This window comes from Fistularia commersonii, chromosome 20, assembly GCF_037954325.1.
Source record: "Fistularia commersonii isolate RoL2024-O1a breed Wild chromosome 20, RoL_Fcom_v1.0, whole genome shotgun sequence".
In the NCBI taxonomy this organism is placed as follows: Eukaryota; Metazoa; Chordata; class Actinopteri; order Syngnathiformes; family Fistulariidae; genus Fistularia; species Fistularia commersonii.
In genome coordinates this window covers 14,259,408-14,282,021 of record NC_141303.1, presented here as the reverse complement: position 1 = coordinate 14,282,021, position 22,614 = coordinate 14,259,408, and the positions used below count along the sequence as shown (strand labels likewise).

At 54.2% G+C, this 22,614-nt stretch overlaps 1 protein-coding gene across 11 annotated transcripts in view; it reads left to right on the top strand.

The window, feature by feature from the left end:
• The window catches only part of cdc42bpab (CDC42 binding protein kinase alpha (DMPK-like) b), a 55,133-nt gene that overhangs the window by 15,568 nt on the left and 16,951 nt on the right, over nucleotides 1-22,614 (top strand). For all 11 annotated transcript variants that reach the window (XM_086166619.1, XM_086166615.1, XM_086166618.1 and 8 more), the window contains 13 exons: nucleotides 9,416-9,507; nucleotides 13,052-13,135; nucleotides 13,881-13,976; nucleotides 14,804-14,952; nucleotides 19,107-19,200; nucleotides 19,641-19,841; nucleotides 19,931-20,069; nucleotides 20,328-20,437; nucleotides 20,529-20,608; nucleotides 21,471-21,649; nucleotides 21,732-21,854; nucleotides 21,926-22,059; nucleotides 22,241-22,362. In XM_086166619.1, coding sequence (XP_086022745.1) covers nucleotides 9,416-9,507; nucleotides 13,052-13,135; nucleotides 13,881-13,976; nucleotides 14,804-14,952; nucleotides 19,107-19,200; nucleotides 19,641-19,841; nucleotides 19,931-20,069; nucleotides 20,328-20,437; nucleotides 20,529-20,608; nucleotides 21,471-21,649; nucleotides 21,732-21,854; nucleotides 21,926-22,059; nucleotides 22,241-22,362 — 1,603 coding nt within the window. The remainder of the gene's footprint in view (nucleotides 1-9,415; nucleotides 9,508-13,051; nucleotides 13,136-13,880; nucleotides 13,977-14,803; nucleotides 14,953-19,106; nucleotides 19,201-19,640; nucleotides 19,842-19,930; nucleotides 20,070-20,327; nucleotides 20,438-20,528; nucleotides 20,609-21,470; nucleotides 21,650-21,731; nucleotides 21,855-21,925; nucleotides 22,060-22,240; nucleotides 22,363-22,614) is intronic.

The following is a 22,614-nucleotide window of genomic DNA, read 5'->3' as shown; positions in this document are numbered from 1 at the left end:
TCGTCCCGGAGAGAGGAGCACCTAGAGAATGAAAGGAGGCTTGTGTTTCAGGCACCATGACACATCCTGCCAGAGGGGAGCCTGCAGCTCCAGAGCTCTGGGTGCTGAATAGAGCAGACCTGGGTCATCTGTGAAGTAAATGACACTGCAGTGACAATGGTGGGGGGTGTGTGTGAAGGCTTGTCAGTGTGTGAATAATCTACCTTTGCAGTGGTGTATGGGTCCGAAGGGTAGGCTTACCCCTCCGACTGTGTGTGTGTGTGTGTGTGTGTTTTCAGCTCCAGCTCCTCTTTGTGTCCCGCCTCCTTTCTTCCCCCCGTTGCGATCCCTCCTTCCCCCGGCCAACTTCTTCTGCCTCTCGGTTACAATCTATTTCCCCGCCTTTCTTTTTTTTTTCGGAGGTTTCCCTCGACGCTCCTCGTCCGTCTCGGCTCCGCTCTTTTCTTCCTCGCCCTCGGCCATCCCGGCTCAACCCCCGTCTCGCCCTTCCGGCTGAATCTCTTCATTACGGCTTCGGATGTCTTAACAAATGCCCATGAGAGGCTTCCATCCATCTGGCTGGATCCATTTATAGAATGGGTGGCCCCAGTGGGAATCAAACCCTTAAATGGTGCAGTGTCAGCGCCGGGCTGCAGAAAGTACCCCCCCGTATTTTCCACTGTCCGGGGGAAAAAAAAAAATGCACGCTGAGCCCCGAGGAGGCGGCAGGAAAGCTGCAGAGTAATATCCGAGAGGACGCCGCGTTGCCGCAGGGACCTCCGGCAGGAGAGCGCGGCTCGCGGCCGACGCCAACGTGAACCGTCTCTCGGTGTCAGCTTTAGGCCGCACCAGAAGCTGACGAGGCACTCCAGCTCAGACGCGTTCTGGGGTGACTTTTCGTCACCCGGCGTTTCGGAAGGTTGCAGAACATTCCCACAGCTCGTGGCCGGTGTTCCTCCCCCGCAGGACTGATGTGCGGATCCTCGAAATGATGCCGGACGGCTCAAGAAGCGAGCAAACAGTTGTCCCTGTCCGTTTCATCGAGCCTAGAAACACCGCGCTCAGCAAAGTGTCGTCTGGTTTTTTCTTGTCACATCAAGAATCATACAAACGACAAAAGAAAGTCACCATATCGTGAGAAGAAATTAATTCCTCACAGCAAAAGTTCGAATATAGAAAATACATTCCACGTAGAACAGCGAACCTTTCTTTTCTTTCCGGTCAGATTGAATCTGCAAGCGAGCAGCATGATGTCTCACATCAAAATAGTCTGTGTCCGTGTCTGTGTCGAACACCTCGCGAAGACTGCACTTTACACTCCGTCCCCCCAAAAAATCCCGACTCTGATAAAGATCTGCTACGATAGGAGAAAATATTCCGTCCAAGAAAAACCCACACATTTTAAGAAGCGCTCTTTCTGGAACGTCTCTGATATTTGGCGTCTTCTTCATGATGCAAAGACGGATGGTTAAGAGCACACGGTCAGGATCATCAGTTGCCCCGCGGGCCCTTCTCAGGTGTTTGCTTGTTTGTTGTACTCATGGACGCATCAGAGATTGTTCATTACAAACCAGCCTGCTTTGTCTTTGCTGAGGATCTTCAGCCACACCCTCCCGCTTTCCATACGCCCGGATAGGATCAGGACACCGAGAGAGCTCTAGTTTGAATTCTATCGACATCCCTTTTCAAATATTTCACATGAAACATTCAGACTCTTCCTTTTTCGATGAATACTCCTGCATATTTTTCCTTTGACACTACGGTGAGTGTTCTCAGTGTTCGGGAGCGCGATGCAGGAAACCGCTCAGTTTTGACGAGCTGGATACTCATCTTTTTTGATTCGACTGACTTTGACTGTGTGAGCCAGCTGGTTTCATCTCACGAATCAGCAGAAATACCCCGGAGAAGAAGCGTGTAGGACCTGCGGGTGAATGGTCCACCCGCAGCAGCGGAACCCCCCGGGAACGCCGGCGTGCCGACCTTCTCGCTGCCGTTCCAGTAGGATTTAAACACAAAAAGAGCAGCCGGTGCTCCTGACATCTGCGTGGAGGAACGGGCCTCGCAGCCTCTTTGATATTCTGTCCTTATCTCATGAGGGTATGCCGGTGTGTTGACACACAACGGTGTAAGTGGGGTTGTTTGCCGTGCGGCCTCAACGGGACGGCGTGCGGGTCAGAGGCCTCTTTGAACGCTCGCCGTACAGATAGCGACAAACACAACCCCCTCGCCACTGGTGTTAGTGGTTTCTCTATATTTAACTTTCCTTTTTGTGTGTAAAGTTTTAGGCTCCAGATTGTTATGTCAAAGCCTCAGACCGTCTCTGCCCTGTCATTAGCGTGACCGGCCCGAAACGGAAGAGACCGACCAATCCGGAGGCCGGAGGGGTTCGGGCCGTCGATCGCGCGGCGGAACGGGATCGGTCGGCGGATCAGAACGTTGATGAGAAATCAAATGCCCATAGAAAAGTTGCCCGCACGATTCCAAAAAAAACGCAAAATCCGACCAACTATTGACCGAGGGTCTATTGACGGGCGGGAGAGAAGTACAGTTTGAAGAAGGACCTACTTCTGGATTCACCGGTGAACTCTGGGATTCACAAACATTCCACTAGGATGAGGCAATCGGACGAGCGGGAACGGTCGGAAAGGCAGAGGAAAAGCCAGGTCGAGGGAAACCTGAGCCGGCCGGGTTGAGAGACGGGTCCGCTTTCGGGTTTGGCGTCGGCCCTCCGTTCGCGGGGTGCGTCCCGACGGCACGCGAAGATGCTGCCGAAGGAAGGCCGTCCGCCCTCAGAGGCATCATCTCAGGGTCCGGCAGCACTCCGGTGCCTCCGGCGTCGGGGGAGGGTCGTAAGCCCCCGGTAGGCCAGCGGTCGGACACGGAGGAGGGCTTTTATTTCCATGAGCCCAGCCTCCTGCACACATCTGCTAAGAAGTAAAGGGCCACGCTTCTATTTCCAGCTATAATTTTGGTCATTTACAGCATTTATTTTAGGTACCAGCAATTGAATCGCTGAAAACACCATTACCTCCAAGTGCTGCTCATTGCTCACTGCTTTATTAAACGGCAGCTTTAAATTGCCCTTCGGGTCCAGCCCTCAACAACGGTTCCTCTTTCAGCCGTTATCTAAATAGGAAGCGCTTTTCCAACAAGGCGGCTGTTATTTCTGAGCCCTGCGATTAAATCAATCGGAGGAACGGTCCGGACGGGTTTACAAACTTTGACGATATCCCCGAACATAGCGAATAGGTCCTGGCTCGGCCTGTGAGAAGGTCAGAGACGCGTCTCTCTGCGGCGCCGGAAGCCTTCGGTGTCAGTCGGGATGAGAGCGAGGGCCGGCGGCCCGGAGACGTCGTATCGGGCCGGAGGCTAATGCAACACGCAGCCAGGCTGTGGAATTCGAGGCCACGTGACCTCATACGAGAGAGCAGCTGCTACATGATTCAGACATTTACAAAATACAGGGAAAATGTTGCGTGGTCACCGAACGTTCATTTCAGCCCGACGATTTATCACGTCTGACTGCAGATAACCGAGGGAACGTGGACCGAACCCGTATTTCGTCTTCTCTCCGAGTCCGCGGCACGTCCGCCGGAGACGAGGCTTGTCGTCATGGCGGTCCTCGGTCGATACGGGCCGCTCACAGTTAGGCTCCTTTTTCAGGTTCGCTCTTCCTCAGCAGACCCTGCGTTGTCTTGGAAACCTGGCGGGCTGCACGGGAGGTGTGATGACTTGGGCCCCGGGTCAGAAGGAGGACGAAGAAGCCCCCGTCTCCCCACATCCCCCTGTCTCTCTTCGCGAGCAGCATTTTTGTGTGGTTACCTCATAGCGGTTGTAAATAATCTCAATTATGGCTTCCAGATGTCCCTCTGTCCTGCTGTAGATATGGACGGCGCCGCAGACGGCTGCGGCTGTAACGGTCGGACACTCGCCGACCGGGCCGAATGCGAGACGTGATCTCTGCGTCTCCGTGTTGTCAGCAGTCAGCTCCTCTACTCGCCACTGTTTTCCAGCCGTAGCGCTCACAACCAAGCTTCTCCACAAATGAAGAGATTAAGAGGCTATTTTAACGAAAAATGTCAGAGTGTGTGCGTTTTGGAAAGGGAGAATCTGCACGAGCGGCTCGCCTATGCTCTAGAACAGGGGTGGGCGATTATTTTGACTGGCGGGCCACATTTCTTATTTAATTTTTTATATGCGGGCCACCTGGGTGAAAATTGTAAATTGAACAAAATTCAAATTGCAATTTAAAATTTTTAATTTTTTGACACTTCATTTTAACTTTAAAAATCATTGATGATCATATACATGTATATACACGTACCGATATTATTTTGTATAAAATCATCCAACACAAAATTAAACGAAAGGAAAAAATCAGGTGTTTGTAAATTCAATATCGATTAAAAATACTGAAAATATTCAAAGAAAATAGCTCGGCGGGCCGGATAAAAAAAGCAAAACGGGCCGCATGTGGCCCGCGGGCCGTAAAATGCCCAGGTCTGCTCTAGAAGATGACCGCGCATCTCCGCTCCTGACGGATACACCCGCTCAGGATGCGGGCGTGTCGTCCGTGTCAATCATGGAAGCGGCCTCAGATCCTCCCCGTCCGGACAGAAGCAGCCGCTGAACTTCAGAAGCCTAGAATAAGGGTAGGTTCCGGGATTGTTGTGTTCTCGCGATGACCTAAATGGGCTGGAATTAAAAGGTTGTGCCGGCGTCGCTTTCACGCGCCCGGTCTCTGCATCGCCCTTCGCGGCTCATCCGCTCACCTGAACGCCTGCGGAGGAGGCTGACCCGCTGCGGGAAAGAGAAAACCCAGCGGGACGGCGATCCGTGGGATTCCCCCTGTCCCGGGGTCGCAATTTGTCATCCATTTTGATCCTCCCACTTGTCTCTGTTTTTGATTCATTGTCGAACGTGTCCTCTGGCCTGCGCCGCTGCCCCGATGGGGATCAATAAGTGTCATCTTGATGATGAAGGTTTTCTCCGTCATCTCCGTCTTCCTTTGTGCCGTGATTAAGTTGCTGCTGGATTTGCACGCCGGAAGTGCACGTAAAGCCCGCGGTTGCCGTGTCCCGCAGGCTGTCACACTGCCGCCGCACATGCTAGGTGACGGCTGAGCGGCGACATGTTTGTTTTTGTGAATATTGACTGAAGCGGAGGGTGTGACTCTTTGCAGTAAAGATCACGGGACACACCCAGAATGTCCACCGCTCAAAGCGTCGAGCTTTTTCTTTCCGCTTGCCTAGTTTGTCAGAAAAAAAGCCGTTGTGAGCCGGTGACATGTTTGCACGCCCAGAGGTTCATGCTTCCCGGCTCCTTTGACACACACACACACCCCGAAGCAGACCTTGTTTGACGAAGCCTGTGATTTACGGCTCGCCCGTCCGTGGACACGGGTCGCCTCGGTCACGCGTGATACTCCCCGTGACTCGTGTATTAGACCTCTTCGGGGTAAAACCCGTCCGACTGTGCGGATACGTTGGCATTCCTCGTGTTTTTCCAGTTTCACAGGAACCTACAGCCTACTTCTCGGCGTGTGTTTTTATCCCGCCGCAGATGGAGCGTATGTTCGATGTACGCGCATACGCGCTCATGTCGTCCTTCCCGCAAAGACCGCTGCGCGCCCATGTGACTGACAAGGCATCTTTTTCCAATCTTAACTTACATATTGCAAAACCTTGTGGAAACAAAGAGCCTCAGTCATGCTAAAACTTGGAGCGTCACCTTCCCCGGGTTGCCAGGGCTTCTTTGTGCACTCTGTCATAGCAACAGTTTCTATGTTTGGGTCCACCTGTATATTTTACTCGTGAGTTAACATGTTTGGTATGTCTTTGGATGCTGCGTGCTTGTCTCAGCTGGAGGAGAAGCACATTGATCCCTGGGCAAATGAGGCTGAGCTTAATGACCACAGGCACTTCCTGTCTGAGTCGGGGGTTTCTCTGTTGACCCACACACTCTCACTCACATGCTCACACACACACACGCACACACGCTCATTCCTCTTTTAAAGCTAAAAGGTACAACTCACCTGTTGAGTAGTTTCCAGATGCCGGGATTGAGCTCTCAGTGTGTGTGTGTGTGTGTAGGTGTAGGTGTGTGCACATTTTTGTACGTGTCTGTGTTTGCATGTGTGCTTTGTTGTGGCCCAGGCTTATAGGCTTGTGGTTCACAGATGAAAGCTGTTTCTCATGTGGCTGCTCAGAGGAGCTCCAGAGTCAGCGTTAAGCTCCTAAGCGGGGTTTTTTCCTCTCAGCTAGTCCGGCTCTGTGTCGCGCCCCCCCCCCCACCCCCACCCCCACCTAACACACACACCGACATAAAATTCTAAATGAAACGAGTGCGGATTTGAAGACGTCGCCCTCCCCGTCGGGCCCATTTCCATGGAGGTGGTGGCCGAGGTGTCCGTGACAGCCTCTTTCTCTTCCTGTCAGCTCCCGCTCTGCGGTCGCAGGACTCGAATACCACCTTCAGGATTGCGGTGACAGCTGAGTATGAAGAACGAGCGATGTGCACCGCGGGTGTCAATATGGAAGCGCATCACAGCACGATATTCTTCGCGACCACATCAGGGAAGTGATCATCTCCCGGAGATACTGACGTCCATTCTCGCCGTGGCTTTTAATCGCGAAGCAGGCCACCCGGTGCACTTTCAATCCAGTGCTGACGTGGACTCGCCGTAGCAAAAGTAGCCATCGTGAATCATTAAACTGCGGGCGGTCAGTGCCTGATACTGACGGGACAACATGCCGAGGTGGAAAAGTCCCCTCTGAGCCGAGTTTACGGCGCGGCGCAGCCACAGTGCAGCCGTAGTAAAACCCCCCCCCGGCGGGCCGCTGGACGACCTCTGAATCTACCTCAAGAGTTTATGACCGAATAGTTTCTCCGATTCATCTCATGATTCAACACTCGATGCTCGGGCGCCGCGTCGAGGCCTTCGGACAGCTCCTCGTTTCCCTGCTCGGGGTCAGGGGAACATATTTCTGCAGAAAAAGGACAGCGTGTGCTGCAGAAAGCAGGATGGGAGATGATCAGTGACCACCAGCCAGTGCTGGACAATCGCTGGATCATTGTGGTGAGGGCAGAGGCACAGAGGAGCTCAAGAACCTGTGGGCATCACACACACACACACACACGCACATTTCTCCCTTGTAGACTCCGCAGCAGACAGCTGGGCCTGGTCTCTGAGGGACGTCCCAACTGAGTGTGTACTCAGGAGGTGTTATTGGAGTTGTCGCGCCATAACTATTTTTGATGGACGACCTATCGTTGCAGAAGCGATTGCAACAAACCGCATGATAGCTCTTTTTAGACCCCGAAGGGTCCACCAGAGGTTACCACGGTAACATTGGTCCGCCCGCAGGACGACCCACTCCTTAGGTGGCACGTCTACCAGAACTTCACTTGATTCAGTGACGACGCCGGCAAGCTTCCCGTCCTGTGCATATTCTGGCTGTGGCATGATGCAGACTACTGCCTTATTGCTTCATTTTCAATATCCAGCCACACGCTAAATGTTTGCTACCTCGGTAGAAGTAAGAAAGTGCGTGTGTGACCAGCCAGTTGAATCAAATAGTCGTGCGTCACTGGTGCCGGAAGGAGTCTGGCATTCCCATGCTCTCCTTATGGTCATGACTGACCGCAGACGTATTTTACACTCAAGAGGAGGAGGAAAGTGACTAGGCATCCTGCCTCTGGTCATCTCCTCCGCCTTACTCACTCGAATGAATGTGTGTGTCTGCGTCCCAGACGCGGCGGCCCGATTCACAGCCACACACACCGGGCGTGTGTCTGCGGAGCAATGATTGAGCAATGATTGTTTCATTTCAGCAGGCACTTCCCTTGTTCAGTGTGAGAATGAGCGTCAGCCTAGAGGGTCCAGAGGGCTGCTTGGCCCATGATGGGTCGCAGCCGGCTTCAGTCTTAGTTGGAAACACACACACACACACACACACACACACACACACTGGTTTCTATATTCTGTAATTGAGGCTGGACCAGCAGTATTTCCAGCTAACCTTAACCTAGTGAACCCTGTATGTCAGCTCTGATCCGACCCCGGCCGTCAGCCCAGTTTGTTTGTATCTGTCTCCCGGTGCCGCAGCGCTGCTCCGTACGTCCCTCTACCGTAGCTCACGATGAAGACATCCAATGCGCACCGTACGCAGGAAATGGGATGTCATTTTATGATAATGATAATTATAACCTGTATAAATGAGAAGAAGTAAGAGCAGGAAACGGTGGAATAGTAGATCATTCACTCACGGCCCGTTCAGACAGTGCCGCAGTCAGAGACGTTATGGTGTCAAAGATTTCCACGCACCTCCCGCGTGTGTTTGGACCGTGGAAGGAATCCGGGGAACCCCGAGGAACCCCACGCAGACACGGAGACTCCACACAGGAAGGCCTCTGAAGGAGATCTAACCAGGGACATTTTGCTGTGAGGAGGAGGTGCCAAACACAGGGCTCCACCGTGCCTCCCATCGGGGCGTTGCTGGGGTCATGCCATATTACAGTATTAGCTTAGCATCACAGCTCGACATTCCCAGTCCACAGCAGATGAGTGGATCTGCAAACACCCGGAGCACAATCATCTCCCTACTTTGGCAGTGGTGATATTTTCTTAAAATTGGAATCATAAACGGTAATATATTCAATTTCACCTCTTTTTACTAAACTCCACCCACACACACACACGGGCAACACTTCAGCGAAATAAGCTGAGCGCGGCTCCGGATTCGATGAAGGGCCGGTTTGTGTTTTCATGCGTGAGTGTCACCGATACGGCGACCTCCACGACCCCGCTGCCAGGCCCTGCTGCACTCCTGTAAACCAGGAAGCGGTTGAATGGCCCCTCACAAACGGGGGAAACGCCGACTTTGTCAGCGAAAGATGGAATCTGTCTGTTTTCTGAGGTGGTCCTGGAAACCCCTCTCAGAGCCCTCCCCGGCCCCACTTCCACCAGGAACCGTGACCAGCGGGAAAACAATAGGTGGCTTTATCTTCCAGCTTCTCCGTGTCCGGTGACCGAGAACCAGGTGGCCACTCACGCTTTGGCCCAGTAGCCTGTCATTAGTTGGGTGAAGAACTGTGTGTCTGCGCTGGGTGGGTCGGGTGAGCGTGCCTATGCGGCGACGTCTCGCCAACACCTCAGGATCATACATCTGTCTTTTACACACCTGTCACACGTCTCAGGGCCGGGATGAGTGTGCGTTTGGGCGGGTTCACCCAAGCGGGCCTGGAGTCCTCCAGGTCTGCCGGTCGGGATGCTGCCTGCAGATAGCGCTTTGCACGGAGGCCTCCGCCCGCTGCGCACCGCTTCCCTTCAAACTTCCACGAGCCCGATAGACATGTCATTTAACGATGTTTCTGGTAAAATAACACCTCTCAGATCTCCATTCTAACTGACCCCGTGTCTTCTTCCCTTTTCCAGCCAAACCATTCACCTCCAAAGTGAAGCAGATGCGGCTGCACAAAGAAGACTTTGAGATCCTGAAGGTGATCGGGCGAGGAGCCTTCGGAGAGGTAACTGGCCTTTCGTCACTGTTTCTCTTCCGCGCCGGGAAATGTTGTTTCGCTGTCCTATTGATCTGAAACCGCACTAAATCCACCGGGAAAGGTTTTGGCCACGTGACCGTGACACTTCGGCCGGCAGTCGAAAAAGGCTTTGATAGAAGACGACTGCGTGCTGCATTCCGGGCTGCGGGAGCATGATCACACATGCAAAGGGAGCGAACGCGATCGGCGCGTTTGCGCACGAAACCCGTGGCCGGCGTTCACGTCTTTATCGTCAGAGGCTCCGCTCTCCTCCCGTGCACGTGAGGCCCGTAGACAGGAGGAGCACACCTGGGAGCGTCCCTCAGGTGATGTCACAGACAAGTACCCCGGTCCTCGGCGCAGACCCTCGCGTCACGGGCGTCCAGGTCCAGTGGTCGCCTGGCCGAGCCGAACGGCTCACAGATTCCCCCCGTGACGGATTTAGCGGAGGAACCCAGGTGGGAGGATTCCTCCTGTCAGAGAGTCACTGACAGGCTGGAGGTGGTCACACCCACATGCAGCGGCAGGACTTCCACATATTCATTTGAGCCGCTGCAAGGAGTGCTAGTATGCGCGTGTGTGAGTCATGTGAGGTGTGTGTTCAGCTGCCACGGTCATGGGCGGCACATGCAAAAGGAAATACAGAGTGGAGTCCGGCTGTCAGTCGCCTGATGGAAACCCAGACCTTCGCCGTGGCGTTTTCATCCGTTAGCACGTTCTCACAAGCAGGACCTGCCGAATACGTAGGTCCCGTCTGAAGCCGAGCGTGATGCCGGCCGCCATCCGGTGGAACAACCGCCGGGCTGCCGTAGCCTGCCGTAGCCTGCCGTAGCCTGCCGCAGCCTGCCTCGGTGTTGTAGTTTGGAGGAATAAGTACCTGAATCATTCACAACCTCCTCACCTGTTCGTAGAAATGAAAATCTATCACACAGGTGGGCAGGATTGTCTTCTCCTGCTCTGTACCTGCGTTCTTCTCAGTCTTTGGGCCTCATGAGGTCAGGGTACCTCAGCGGTGTCTCAGCTGCTGGCCCAGCTAGGATGAGCACCATGGCAGCGGTCTGACTGGAATGCTCTTCTATCTTTACTTGTATGGATTTAGGCAGCGTTCAGAGAAGGGTTCCAGCGGCCCCGCCACGTAAAAACACCTGCGGTATGCTGCATTGGTCCATTGAGCATTGAGCTCTTCAAGAAGGATAGGGGAGGGACAGGGGACTACTGGAACCGTGGGTCCGATCCACTTTTACTGCGGGAACACAAGAGCCCGAGCAGTGGACATAGAGGAACCCCTGGTAGATGCACTGGAGAAGACACAACCAAGGGTCCATGATGGAATTAAAGGATTACAGGATGTTTTCTCAACCTCATCCTTCCCTTTTCCCCTTCCCCGTCGGTGACAGTGGAGAGTCAGATGGTTCATCGGAGAGGAGAAGCGTCGGTGTGCCCACCACCTCGGTGAAGTACATGAATCTGGATGTGTTGCACATGTTCTTCATGGCCAATTTGAGTAACTACAAGTAGACAGCTTCTACTGGGCCTGAAATTACCTTCTCAACTATTCTGGTTCCCTGGTTCCACGAGTTTGGTCCTGTGACATTCTGGAAGGCCGGGAAGTCACAACATGAGGACGTTCTGTCGCCGTCCGTGGACTCTGAATATCCGCGAACCTGCAGCAGGAAGGCTGAACCCGGATGTCCGACCATTTCTGTATCATTTGAGTCTGAGCAGCTTCTGCATCCACGACCGGCTGCCCAGCGGTACTTGGTGGACCGGTGGAGCTTCTCAAAGCGAGGATCCAGGGTCTGTCCCGCAGCACCGCTTTCCCCACCGGCCAGTGCCCATCGGCGGGGCTTCGTCCCTAAGGAGACACTCGCTTTGCCTCTAAGGTGCCTTAGATTCAAAGTGGAAGGTTTTTGGAACAGGCAAAGAGACTCCCCCTCTCTCAGTAGTCTCCAGGAGCTGGGACCACGACGGTCATGGGGGACGACTTTTGACAGGCCTCCTCCATGCCCCATGAGAGATGTCCAGTCAGCACCTGCGATGCTATTTCCTTATTTGTGTTTTCGCCACAATGCACTTGGAGGTGCAGGGAAGTAATGATCCTCTGATCTGGAGTCAGTGACTTCAGAGCTGTGAGCTCTCTCCATGACAGCCGCCATGTTTGCATCCTAGGATGCCAAAGAACAACTCTCATGTCCTAGAGATGAGCTAATAGGAAGAAGGAACCCAGAGTCATAATGGAACTGAGCAGAACAAGGCAAAGGCACCCTAAACAGCAACCCCTCGCTGGCAGGATAGGATTTCCTGTGTGCGCCTGTGTGCGCGCGTGTGTGTGTGTGTGTGTGTGAGAGAGAGAGACCTTTTCTCTGACTGCAGTGTTTGAATGCTGCTGCTTCATCACAGTGGAAACACGGCACAAACCGAGAAGGTGACCGAGAACGTCAGAGAGACGAATAAAAGAGCAGAAAAAGGAGACGTTGCCAACAACAGCGAACAATGTGCCTCCCGTCCTCCTGGTTGTCGTCGTCCTCCTCCTCCTCCTCCTCCTCCTCGTCCTCGGCTGCTGAGGGATCACTGGGGGAAATCCAAACACTGCAGGAATGTTATCATTGCATTGCATTAGCAGCATTCCCCAGCTCGTTTAATAGTCTGCAGACCCCTCGCTTACATGGACGTCCGCCTCCGTCGCAGCTCATCCGTGTGACTCGGCCGCTTCCAAATTCCCACCGTTTCTCCTTTTCGATCCTTTCTCGGTCTCCCCCGCGTCCTCGGACTTCGCTCCGCTGTGACCCGTTCCGAGAGGGAGCTTTGCTCGGCCGATGAAAATAGTACCGGGGTCTGAACACCCGACGGATGTCGGCGCGGCACTCGCAGCCCGTGCAGCTCCTTTTTTGGTTAAATGTGAAGCCGCGGAGGTCGGTGGTGCAATTATCACCGCGGGAGAAGCTGGCACTCGCTGGTTGTTGTGGAAGAACAAGAGTGGAGCTCAACCACTGGAAGCCCTGTGTGATACCGGCCGGCACACTGATAACACCGGCCGACCGGAGAAGGAATGCGTTTTGTTTCCTTCGGCGGCAAAATGCCACATATCTGACAAATCTGTCCGTCGGTGCCGCTGGTGCCCCTTGGGGACGGAGGGAGGGAGGGAGGGATCCAGGAACTTCTTCTCCCAGAAGCCACCTCAAATCCTCTATCGCGACGTCCTCGTCCCTGTGTGTGTGCTGCATTCGTGCGCGTGCACACTCAGTAGGTGACAGCAGAGTGTGTGGTCAGACAGTGAAGTTCTGAATTGGAGCCAGGAACGTTTAAAAGTATCCGCCTTTATTCCACAGAGCCCCGAGCTGCTTTAATTATAGAACCACTCCTCATCTTTGGATACACCCTGGAAGGCCTGATATCAGGGTCTGATGTCGATTCCTGCTGGTGCTGAAATGATTGCGCATGACTGCCGTTGTCACCTTTGCCCGTCCCGTGTTTGCCGACCCCTGCGACCCCCAGCCTCCACGCAGGACTAACCGTCACTCTCTGTTCGCAGGTCGCCGTGGTTAAGGTGAAAAACACGGACAAGGTGTTCGCCATGAAGATCCTCAACAAGTGGGAGATGCTGAAGCGAGCGGAGGTGAGCGCCGGCTCGGAAGCGGAGCGTCCATCGGCCTCCTCCCACAGACGGGCACACACGTCACAGATGCAAATGCCCTCCCACACTGCCTCAGATGTCACAGGCCACCTGTGTGTGTGTGTGTGTGTGTGTGTGTGTGTGTGTGTGTGAGGCCCTTAAACACGGCACCATTTCCTCAGTAAACTATCAATCTCGTACCCAAACTCCCTATCCTGCTATGCGGTCCACTGGCAGTGAATCTGATCCCGGCTGCTTTGTGAAACTCTACTTTACTTTGTACGTGTGTGTGAAATGTGAGCCTGCAGTCGGAGGACAGGTGAAGGTTCTGCGGACGAACACGCCCGTGTTTGCCTTTCGTACGTCGCCCGCTCTGCAGCCATGAGCCGTATGGGTCCGAAGTGTCCTCCCTGCCTTTGTCATGTGTCTGCATCCATACATCGTATTCCACAAATGCCGACAGCCTTTGTCTTCTGAGAGGGTCTGATCGCCAGCGGCAGGGCTCTCCTCAGCGTCACGTTAGAGGACGACATCATGTCGAGATGTATTTTAATGTATTTTGGTTGTTGAAAGATTCAACCTTTGGAGACATCCAGAGCTTCTCAAAGTACCCGTTTGATCTCCGATTCTGTCGAAGTCATTCTCTCAGGGACGGGATCAGAGCGTCGACCGTATGGAGGAGGAGTCCGACATCCCCTGCCGTCTGTTCACAGCGTATATCAATTGAGATGTGGCAATGTGTCTCCAGACGGCGTGTTTCCGGGAGGAGCGGGACGTGCTGGTGAACGGGGACTGCCAGTGGATCACCACTCTGCACTACGCCTTCCAGGACGACAACAACCTGGTGAGACGGGGCTTTCTGGCCGTCATCACAGTGTATCAGACCAATTTCAAACATTGTTGCAGAACTACGGCGGGCGGCCCTTACCGCCAACATGGCCACTCCCCCCCCCCCCAGCTCAAGCCCCTCCCCGGGAATGCCACTCACCGCAAAGATGTTGAGCGGCATGCGGTTTTTGAATTCGGTTTGAATGACAGGAAGTGGGCCAACGGAGAGGAGGCGTCCCGCGCCGCCGCCGCCGGCCCCGACCCCGACCCCGGAGCCGGGTTCGCACGCCACGGCTGCTTGTCATTCCATTTCACTCATTCTCACAACAAATGCCGCGGCCTGGCCCGGACACTCCCCACCGCCGCCGCTCACCAGCTTCGTAAAGACAGAGAGAAGGGGAAAGAGGGGGAGGAATGTCATGGTTTCATTTATGGGTGTTGTTTAAAGAAAAAAACAAATAAACAAGGTCCTCCTCATTACAGAGTTAGAGCTCGACTCCTCCATCGAACATCTCCACTCATGTAACCCCTTCATCACCTCGGGGCTCCAAGTGCTTCACATCACATTGACCCATTCACACACACACATGCACACACTGATGGGAGCAGGGCGCCAACTACACCATCAGGACCGTCTGAGGGTTAGGTGTCTTTGCCGAGGATGCCGAGGTAGCAGACAGGAGACGATGGGAATCGAAATCTCCAACCTGCACCAGAGCACAGCAGTTCTCGGCAGGAGACGAACGCACGAACGCCACCCTTCACTGAAAGAGGCGGAAAGCCGAGCCCCTCGGGTGTTCTGCCCCTCTTTCTTTGCCGTCTCACCCGTCCTTCTCTCTGCAGTACCTGGTCATGGACTACTATGTCGGCGGGGACCTGCTGACTCTGCTCAGCAAGTTTGAAGACCGGCTTCCCGAGGAAATGGCCAAGTTCTACCTGGCTGAGATGGTCCTGGCCATCGACTCCATCCACCAGCTGCACTACGTCCACAGGTGAGGAGTGCGTACGTGGGTCTCGAAGTCTGTTTTGAAATTTCTTTAACAGGGTTGGAAGTGTCCTTTCCAAGCACACGCTGGCCCAGACAGGCAGCAGCAGAAACATCCGGAGCACCTCACCTCACGCTCAGCACCCAGAGGAGTAGATAAGCGTGCGCGCCCGCAGATGCAGGCTCAGCGGCATCCCAACCCGTGAAAGACCGATAAAGCACCTTCAAAAGAGAAGGTCTCCCTGAAAGGCAGAAGGTCCCGGTCCCGAGAAGCAGCAAAACTTCTTTCAGAGCATCCAGTTGGGACTGATGCAACTAAAAAGAGCATCCTGAGACCTGAACCATCTCGTCTTTGGATGATAAGACCTCCAGGTGTGGCGGGAGCAGGTACTTTCATGGTAAAAGAGAGCCAGTGTTGACAAGAAGGTGCCTCCAAGATGGAAGAGAACCGCCATGCAGGAGATAAACAGAGTGGAGCAGAGACACCATGTGAAGTGGCGCTCCGTAATGGACAACAGTCTCTCCTCAGCCCGAAGAGAAAGGAGAGACCTTTTCCGAAACCCAGTCCCAGCTTCAGTTCAGCTTCTCCACCAGATGCTGGAGAGAGCGTCGGGGCCGTAGGTCCCCAGTAGCTCCCTCCAGCTGATGAGATGATTTCAGACAAAGACACCGAGGAGTCCCGGCATAACCGTGGTGATCTTCTGCTTTGATTCGGAGAAAGCATGGGGTCACATGCTCCGGGATTAGTACAAACCCTGGGAAGAGGCCCCTTCAGATGGTCCTGATCTCCACCAGTGTGCAGCCTGAGGAGGCACTGATCTTCTATCTGACCAGGTATCTCGTGCAGGTTGAGATGAGGGAAGAACAGTTCCTGGTTCCAGGGAGAGCGTGAATGTTTAACGGATCTCCGTGACGCAGAAGGACCGGGACATGGAAACTCCTCATCTGCCTCCAGTGGAGGTGCTGTCACACCTGACACACAGGGAGGTTATTTCACAGTCTTTATTTAGCGGCAGCAGTCAAACAGCGTCCATCAGCATCTCTCAGGACCTTTGACCTCCAGCTTAACAGGTACTGAACCAGGAAAACCCAGAGTCTGTGTGGACTTGCATGTCCTCGTCCTCAGACATGCATTAAAGGAATCAAAGATCAGTCCATCCTCGTGCTTTCTGTTGTTGAAAAAAAGGGTTGCAAGCCGATGTGACCTTTGACCCATGAGTTCCCCTGCTCAGGAACTCATGGAGGAAGTCCTCAACTCCATAGATGTTTGATGTGAGGTGCTTCTTCTCCTCATTTGTCCCATCCTGGCTATGGAAGCGCCCTCGTCATCCCTGAGGGAAGGGAAATAAACATGAACAGCCTGGTCACCCCTACCCCCAAGGACAGCCCCGAGCCCACCCTCAGCCTTCGGAGGGGTCTCACATGCTGTGTGTGTGTGTGTGTGTGTGTGTGTGTGTGTCTTTCTTTCTTTTCTCCCAGAGAGCCCTGACAGATGTATCAGTGTGACTCACCATTTCTTTGTTATTCTGAGGTCCACATCTGTCCACCCCCAGGACAAAGACCTTTAATACATTGTGCGTGTGCGTGTGCGTGTGTGTGTGTGTGTGTGTGTGTGCGTGCGCGCGCGGATGCGCATTTGTGTGTGTGTGTGCGCGTGCGTGCGTGTGTGTTTGTGTATGTGATGATGATGATGACGCCCCAAGGCACCTGCACGATGGCATTGTACCACTGTAGGGTGTTACATGCAGGTATGCGGCGGTGGTGGCCCCATGGAAGTGTGTGTGTGTGTGTGTGTGTGTGTGTGTGTGTGTGTGTGTGTGTGTGTGTGTGCGTGTGTGTGTGTGCATTGATGTGCAGATGGATTGATTTGACCCCCGCTGGCTTCCATTATTGATCGGGACCATGTGTCTCTGCAGCCAAGATTTAAGAGAGAATTGACTGCCACCCCCTTCTGTGACACACACACACACACACACACAGATCTGTTCCTGTCTGCCCATATGTGACCGTCCCTCCCAGCAGAGCAGAGGTGTCTCTGTCACTAAGCCTCGCTGTGTGTAATGTTAAAGGCAGGTTGCAGCAGCAGCAGGGCCTGCAGTGCTGGCCTGTATTGGATTTGGTTTGTTGTTTTGAAGATGAAGCCCACATTGACCCCCTCTCGCTAAGTCCTTTAACCTCCTCTGCCCCCTCTCTTTTACCCCGTCCCTCTGCCCCCCCTCCCTCCCACGGTAAAACAAGCCAGAAGCCACACAGTGCAATATTTCCTTGAACCTTTAGTTGAAAAACACTTCAGCAGACCGCTATGGACAGACCCTGCTCAGCGTGTGTGTGTGTGTGTGTGTGTGCGTGCGCGTGCGACTGCATTGTGAGGTGACGACCAGATGGCCCTCACAGATGGATGCTGTGGTTTTAGAAGAGATTACCTCCCTCTATTCCCGTCTCTGCTGTGCTCCTTAAGACGGAGGAGCCCTGTGACACAGAAGCCCAATTAGCTGGACTAACTAGCCGGGCCTAGCAGGAGCGTAGCTTAGCGCTGACCACTGTTTCCTCTGAGCCGCGCGTTGGCGCAATCGCGCACTGCTCCGGCGTTCTCCGCGCACAACAAACCTGGTTGATGGAGGAATCTCGTACAGGAATAATAGTGGTTACTCAGGGGGAGAGAGAGAGAGAGAGAGAGAGAGCACGTGCAGTCTGGGGCTTTGCTGAGCTCTAATTGGTTTATCAACAGCAGCAACAACACACCTCCCTCACTATTCCATGCTTAGTCTGGGACACACACACCCTGCTCTTTGACACAATGCCTCTTCACACTCTTCATACATTGTCCAAGTGATGTAAAGAGTGTGTTAGAGGTTCGTCCGCACACCGCAGTGTCTCCTTCACACGCTCCAGGAGTAGACTGTCAGCCGTGGCGATGAAGAGAAGCCGCAGTCGGTCCACGAGCCAGCCGTCGAGCTCCATCACAGCCTCGGGATGAAGATCCATGTGCTAATGTGTGACTCGCTGCCACCATAAGAGGCTGTACTTGGGATGTCTTTCACAGGAGAGCAGCCCGGCACCGGAGCTTCACTTCCGTAGCCGGGGAAAGAAATATCAGAAATCCTCCTCCGAGCCACCATCATAGTTTCTGCCCGGTGTGTGTCAGGACGCGGCGGGCTGACCTTAGACCCGACAGGACCGCCTCATTTCAGTGCTCCACGTCTGGAGGTCTCCAGGGCAGCGCATGAGGCGTGACTTGTGTCAAAAATAGTCAATATAAGACTGAATGTTGCTACTGGAGCGGTTACCAATAGACACAGACCTTCCTATGTAATCTTCACATCTTATTCCCCATAAATCTAGAACCGTCCAGAGCAGCAGCAGTAGAGATACGTAACAGCTCTAATAGCTGGAATGTATCCTGTCCTAACTCCAGTGAGCTTGTTTCCCCGCAGTATAAGCACTGAGCCCGGTCAGGGGTCACCCTGCTCACGGGCACACATTGTTGCCGCTATATTTAGCCAAGCTAGAGGGATGCAGGGCATCTGCAGAGCCCCCCTTTCCAGCCACTATCACCGTTATTTGAGCCCGGAGCACGGACGGAGCACGAGGAGGTCCCCTTCCGGCCTGCCGTGGATGCGAGCAGCTGCGCAGGGGGAGCCTCTCCCCCAGTTCGGGCCGCCGCCACCGCGGTCCATCGCAGGGCGCCGACAAGTTCACCAAGATGCAGATGTCTGCTTCTTGTCCAAATGTACTTTTCAACCCATTTCTGTCGCAAGGGACCGGCACTGAGCCTAGCTCCTGACTGACAAACACACAGCAGACAGAGTGCAGAGAGGGACGTGTGTGTGTGTGTGTTTTAAGCACAAAAAGCTCGTAGTTTATGAAAAGCCCAGCGTGCACACTCTGAGCATCTCCCTGCTAATGGACGTCTTGAGGGACACAGCCCTCCTTTGGCTCAAACTTCAAGTTGTGATTATGATGATCGAACTTGACAAGCTTGGTTTTCTCTGGTCATTTGAGTTTGCCGATCATTCATCACGGAGCTGGAGGGGGGGGTTCTAGTGAGGTTGGATCCCGTCTGGTTCCAGAGGTTTTTATTTTGTTTGGAAGGACATGTTTTTCTTCTCGGAGAATTCCCGCCTGCTCCCGCCTTCATTGCTTCTTCTCGTCTTTTTTCAGAGACATCAAGCCCGACAACATTCTCCTGGATATGAACGGCCACATCCGCCTGGCTGATTTTGGCTCCTGCCTCAAACTGATGGAGGACGGGACGGTACGTTTTCCTCGCCGTGCTGCCGAAGCCTCCTCGGCTCCAAAGCAAACATACCAGAGCTGCGGCGGCCTCCTGCCGTTCTAACGATCCTTCAAAGAAAGCCATCAGATTTCTGCGGGAGCTGCCGGTGAAAGGCCGAAAGCGGCTGCTCCGTCCATCCTGTGCAAGGAGGGGGGAGATGACGGGCCGTCCCGTACCCCGCGGAGGAATCACGCTTCTTTTCTACCGGGAAGCGATGACTCGACGATGTTAAATTCAGCCCGTATTCCCCTTTAACTCCAGCCAGCCTCATTAGCGGAGACCTCTGGATCGGTGTTCACAGGGCAGGGTGGCAGACTTTGAGAGAAGTTTGTTCGCAGCTCTCGTGGAACGATTTATCGACTCACGCCCCGCTGGAATCCTCTGTCTTTGTCCACTGACTCCGCGCCTCCTCTCACCAGGTCCAGTCCTCGGTGGCGGTGGGAACCCCAGACTACATCTCCCCGGAGATCCTCCAGGCCATGGAGGACGGGAAGGGGAAGTATGGCCCTGAGTGTGACTGGTGGTCCCTGGGCGTGTGCATGTACGAGATGCTGTACGGGGAGACCCCCTTCTACGCAGAGTCCTTGGTGGAAACCTACGGCAAAATCATGAACCACAAGGTGAGCCCACGCAGGACGGGAGGAGCGGACGGAAAGAGAACCGTGCCGATCCGCCGTGCCCAAGGCTTACCATGGCTCTGCCCCCCCAGGAAAGATTCCAGTTTCCGCAGCAAATTACCGACGTGTCCGAGGACGCCAAGGACCTGATCCGCCGGCTCATCTGCAGTCGAGAACACAGACTGGGTCAGAACGGCATCGAGGACTTCAAACAGCATCCCTTCTTCGTCGGTACGTGGCGTTTGCGGCGGGTCGTTCACTTATTCCCCTCCCGCTGTGGGACGTGCCGTCCGTGTGAGTCCATGCAGCAGAAGAGCCAAGGGCTGCTGTCCCCCTGGGCGTCCCCGCCGTACGTGCATACCCTGCGTCCCACGGGCCGAACGCATTTAACGGTTGTGTGAAAGTGCGCCGCGGTCCGAGAATGTGCGTCCCCGCTCGGCGGCCCGTCCCGGATGTCCACACCTGAGTGTGTCGTCGTTTGTCCTCCAGGCATCGACTGGGACAACATCCGCACGTGCGAAGCCCCGTACATCCCCGAGGTCAGCAGCCCCACCGACACCTCCAACTTCGACGTGGACGACGACTGTCTGAAGAATTCGGTGGGAAAGCCGAGCCTGCCGGACGTGGACGTTTCAGATGTGACCCCCAGTCCAAAGTTATTGAACGCACGTTTCTGAATTGTCATTCCAGGAGACCATGCCCCCTCCCACCCACACCGCCTTCTCTGGACACCATTTGCCCTTCGTGGGCTTCACCTACACCAGTAAATGGTAGGTTCCTGGTAAACCTGGAGAACACCTGGTGAAGTAGAGCAAACTATTTTCCAACCTTTGCTAAAAAGTGTCCACCTGTAGTTTTCTTGTCTTCGTGATCTCGTCACCGAACCTTAGAAGCCGTCCCGACAGAGCCTGAATGTCAAAAGGTGGAAGGAAATAGCGGGTTAAAGATGGAGACACAAATGAACCAAAGCGGTGTGTAAAAGGTTAGTTAGTTCTCATGAAGTCACCAGGAGAGATCCTTAGAAGGATCCAGAAAGAGCCAATCAGTGACGAGGCCCAGTTTGAGGGCATCATCACGCCGTCGTCTCTTTAACGTCCACGTGTCTGCTCTAGTGACGCAATCCCGGAGAATGTCTGGACCAAGTGGCCTAGTGATCTATAGGAGATGGTTGCGTATGATTGTGTCCTCCATGGTGGAACGTACAGCTGTCGAGAAAGATGCTAACGGAGATATGCGACTGAAAGTCAGTCGTCTTATGTCTTGGCGCGTTCCTCTGCGCCGGGGAACCTCTGGGCTGAGAAGCGTAGGTGGTAGAAGTGAAACGTGCCACCTCATGAATTAGCATCTCCAAAAAAGGATCTTCTCGGTCGGAGGTTTTCCGCCCGTGAGAGGAGTGTGCCTCCTGCTTCCCTCCTAATAAGGTGATCTGCAGACTGTGGGAAACCACAAACCCTGGTGTTTCCTCCTTATCTCCTCAGGGTTCACCGATAATGGCTTCTCCCGCCCTTTCTTCCTCTCGTCCGCCCGCCGTCCGTCACTCTGTCCGGGACTCCGCCTCCTCCCGTCCTCTATCTGCCCGCCGTCTCCGCTTCCTGTTTCCCTCGGCCTAATGTCGTCTCCTTTTGCCCCCAGCACCCTCTCTGACCGTGGGTGTCTGCGCCAGCTATCGGGGGAACCGGGTAAGGCGGGTCAGGATCAGATGGACCTGGACGTCAGGCGCACCCTGGAGGACAGTCTGGCCACCGAGGCCTACGAGAGGAGGATCCGGCGTCTCGAGCAGGAGAAGCTGGAGCTGAGTCGCAAACTGCAGGGTGAGCTCCCGGAGTTGTCGGGCCGGACGGGGGGGCAAATGTGAAAGGCGGGGCGTAACTCAACGCCCGTGCGAACCCGCAGAGTCCACGCAGACCGTCCAGGCCCTCCAGCACCCCACGGCCGAGGGGACCGCCGGCACCAACAAGGAGGTGGAGATCAGGAGCCTGAAGAGCGAGATCGACATCCTCAAGAAGCAGATTGCCGGTGAGGACGTCTTTGTCCGACGCTCGGCGAGCGAGAACCCGAACAACGAGCCCTCTGTGTTGGTGTCTCAGACTCGGGACAGCTGGAGAAGCAGCTTGAGGACGTGTCTCTGGCTCGGAGGGATCTGGAAGACTCCTCCAAGCACATCAAGTCTCTGGAGAAGCAGATCAGGGGTCTGACCCTGGACAGGGACGACCTGCAGAAGGTAGTGATGGGTGACATGAAAAGTGTGTGTGTACATATATGCATATATATGTATATATATATATATATATAATCAGATGCTTATAAAACTGTCACATACTTAAATTAAACCCCGTGTCCATGAAATGGAAGGGGACCAATGTCTCCTGTGTGAACACCTGATGTCCCTCTGTTGTCTCCAGGAACTGGTGGACGCCAATGAGAAGATGAAGTCCCAGTCTAAAGAGCTGAAAGAAGCTCATAGCCAGAGGAAGCTGGCCATGCAGGAGTTTTCAGAGCTCAACGAGAGGCTCACAGACCTCAGGTAGCTGCAGGAGATCATTGTGTACACGCCGTGATCACGTCTCACGGCATTATTTGCTGGTCGCAGTCAAAAGAGCGGGATGTGTAAAAAGCAGAACATAAGGCTAGAACCACCTCAGCAGCTAAAGGATGATGATGTCGGTCTTCCTGACCAAGCAAAGATGTGACAGCTAGTTAGACGTCCTGACCTGAGCTGCAGTGTCCATCGGACTCGTGGCCGGCAGATGTCCACTTGTTGCCTGCGTGGTCTCGC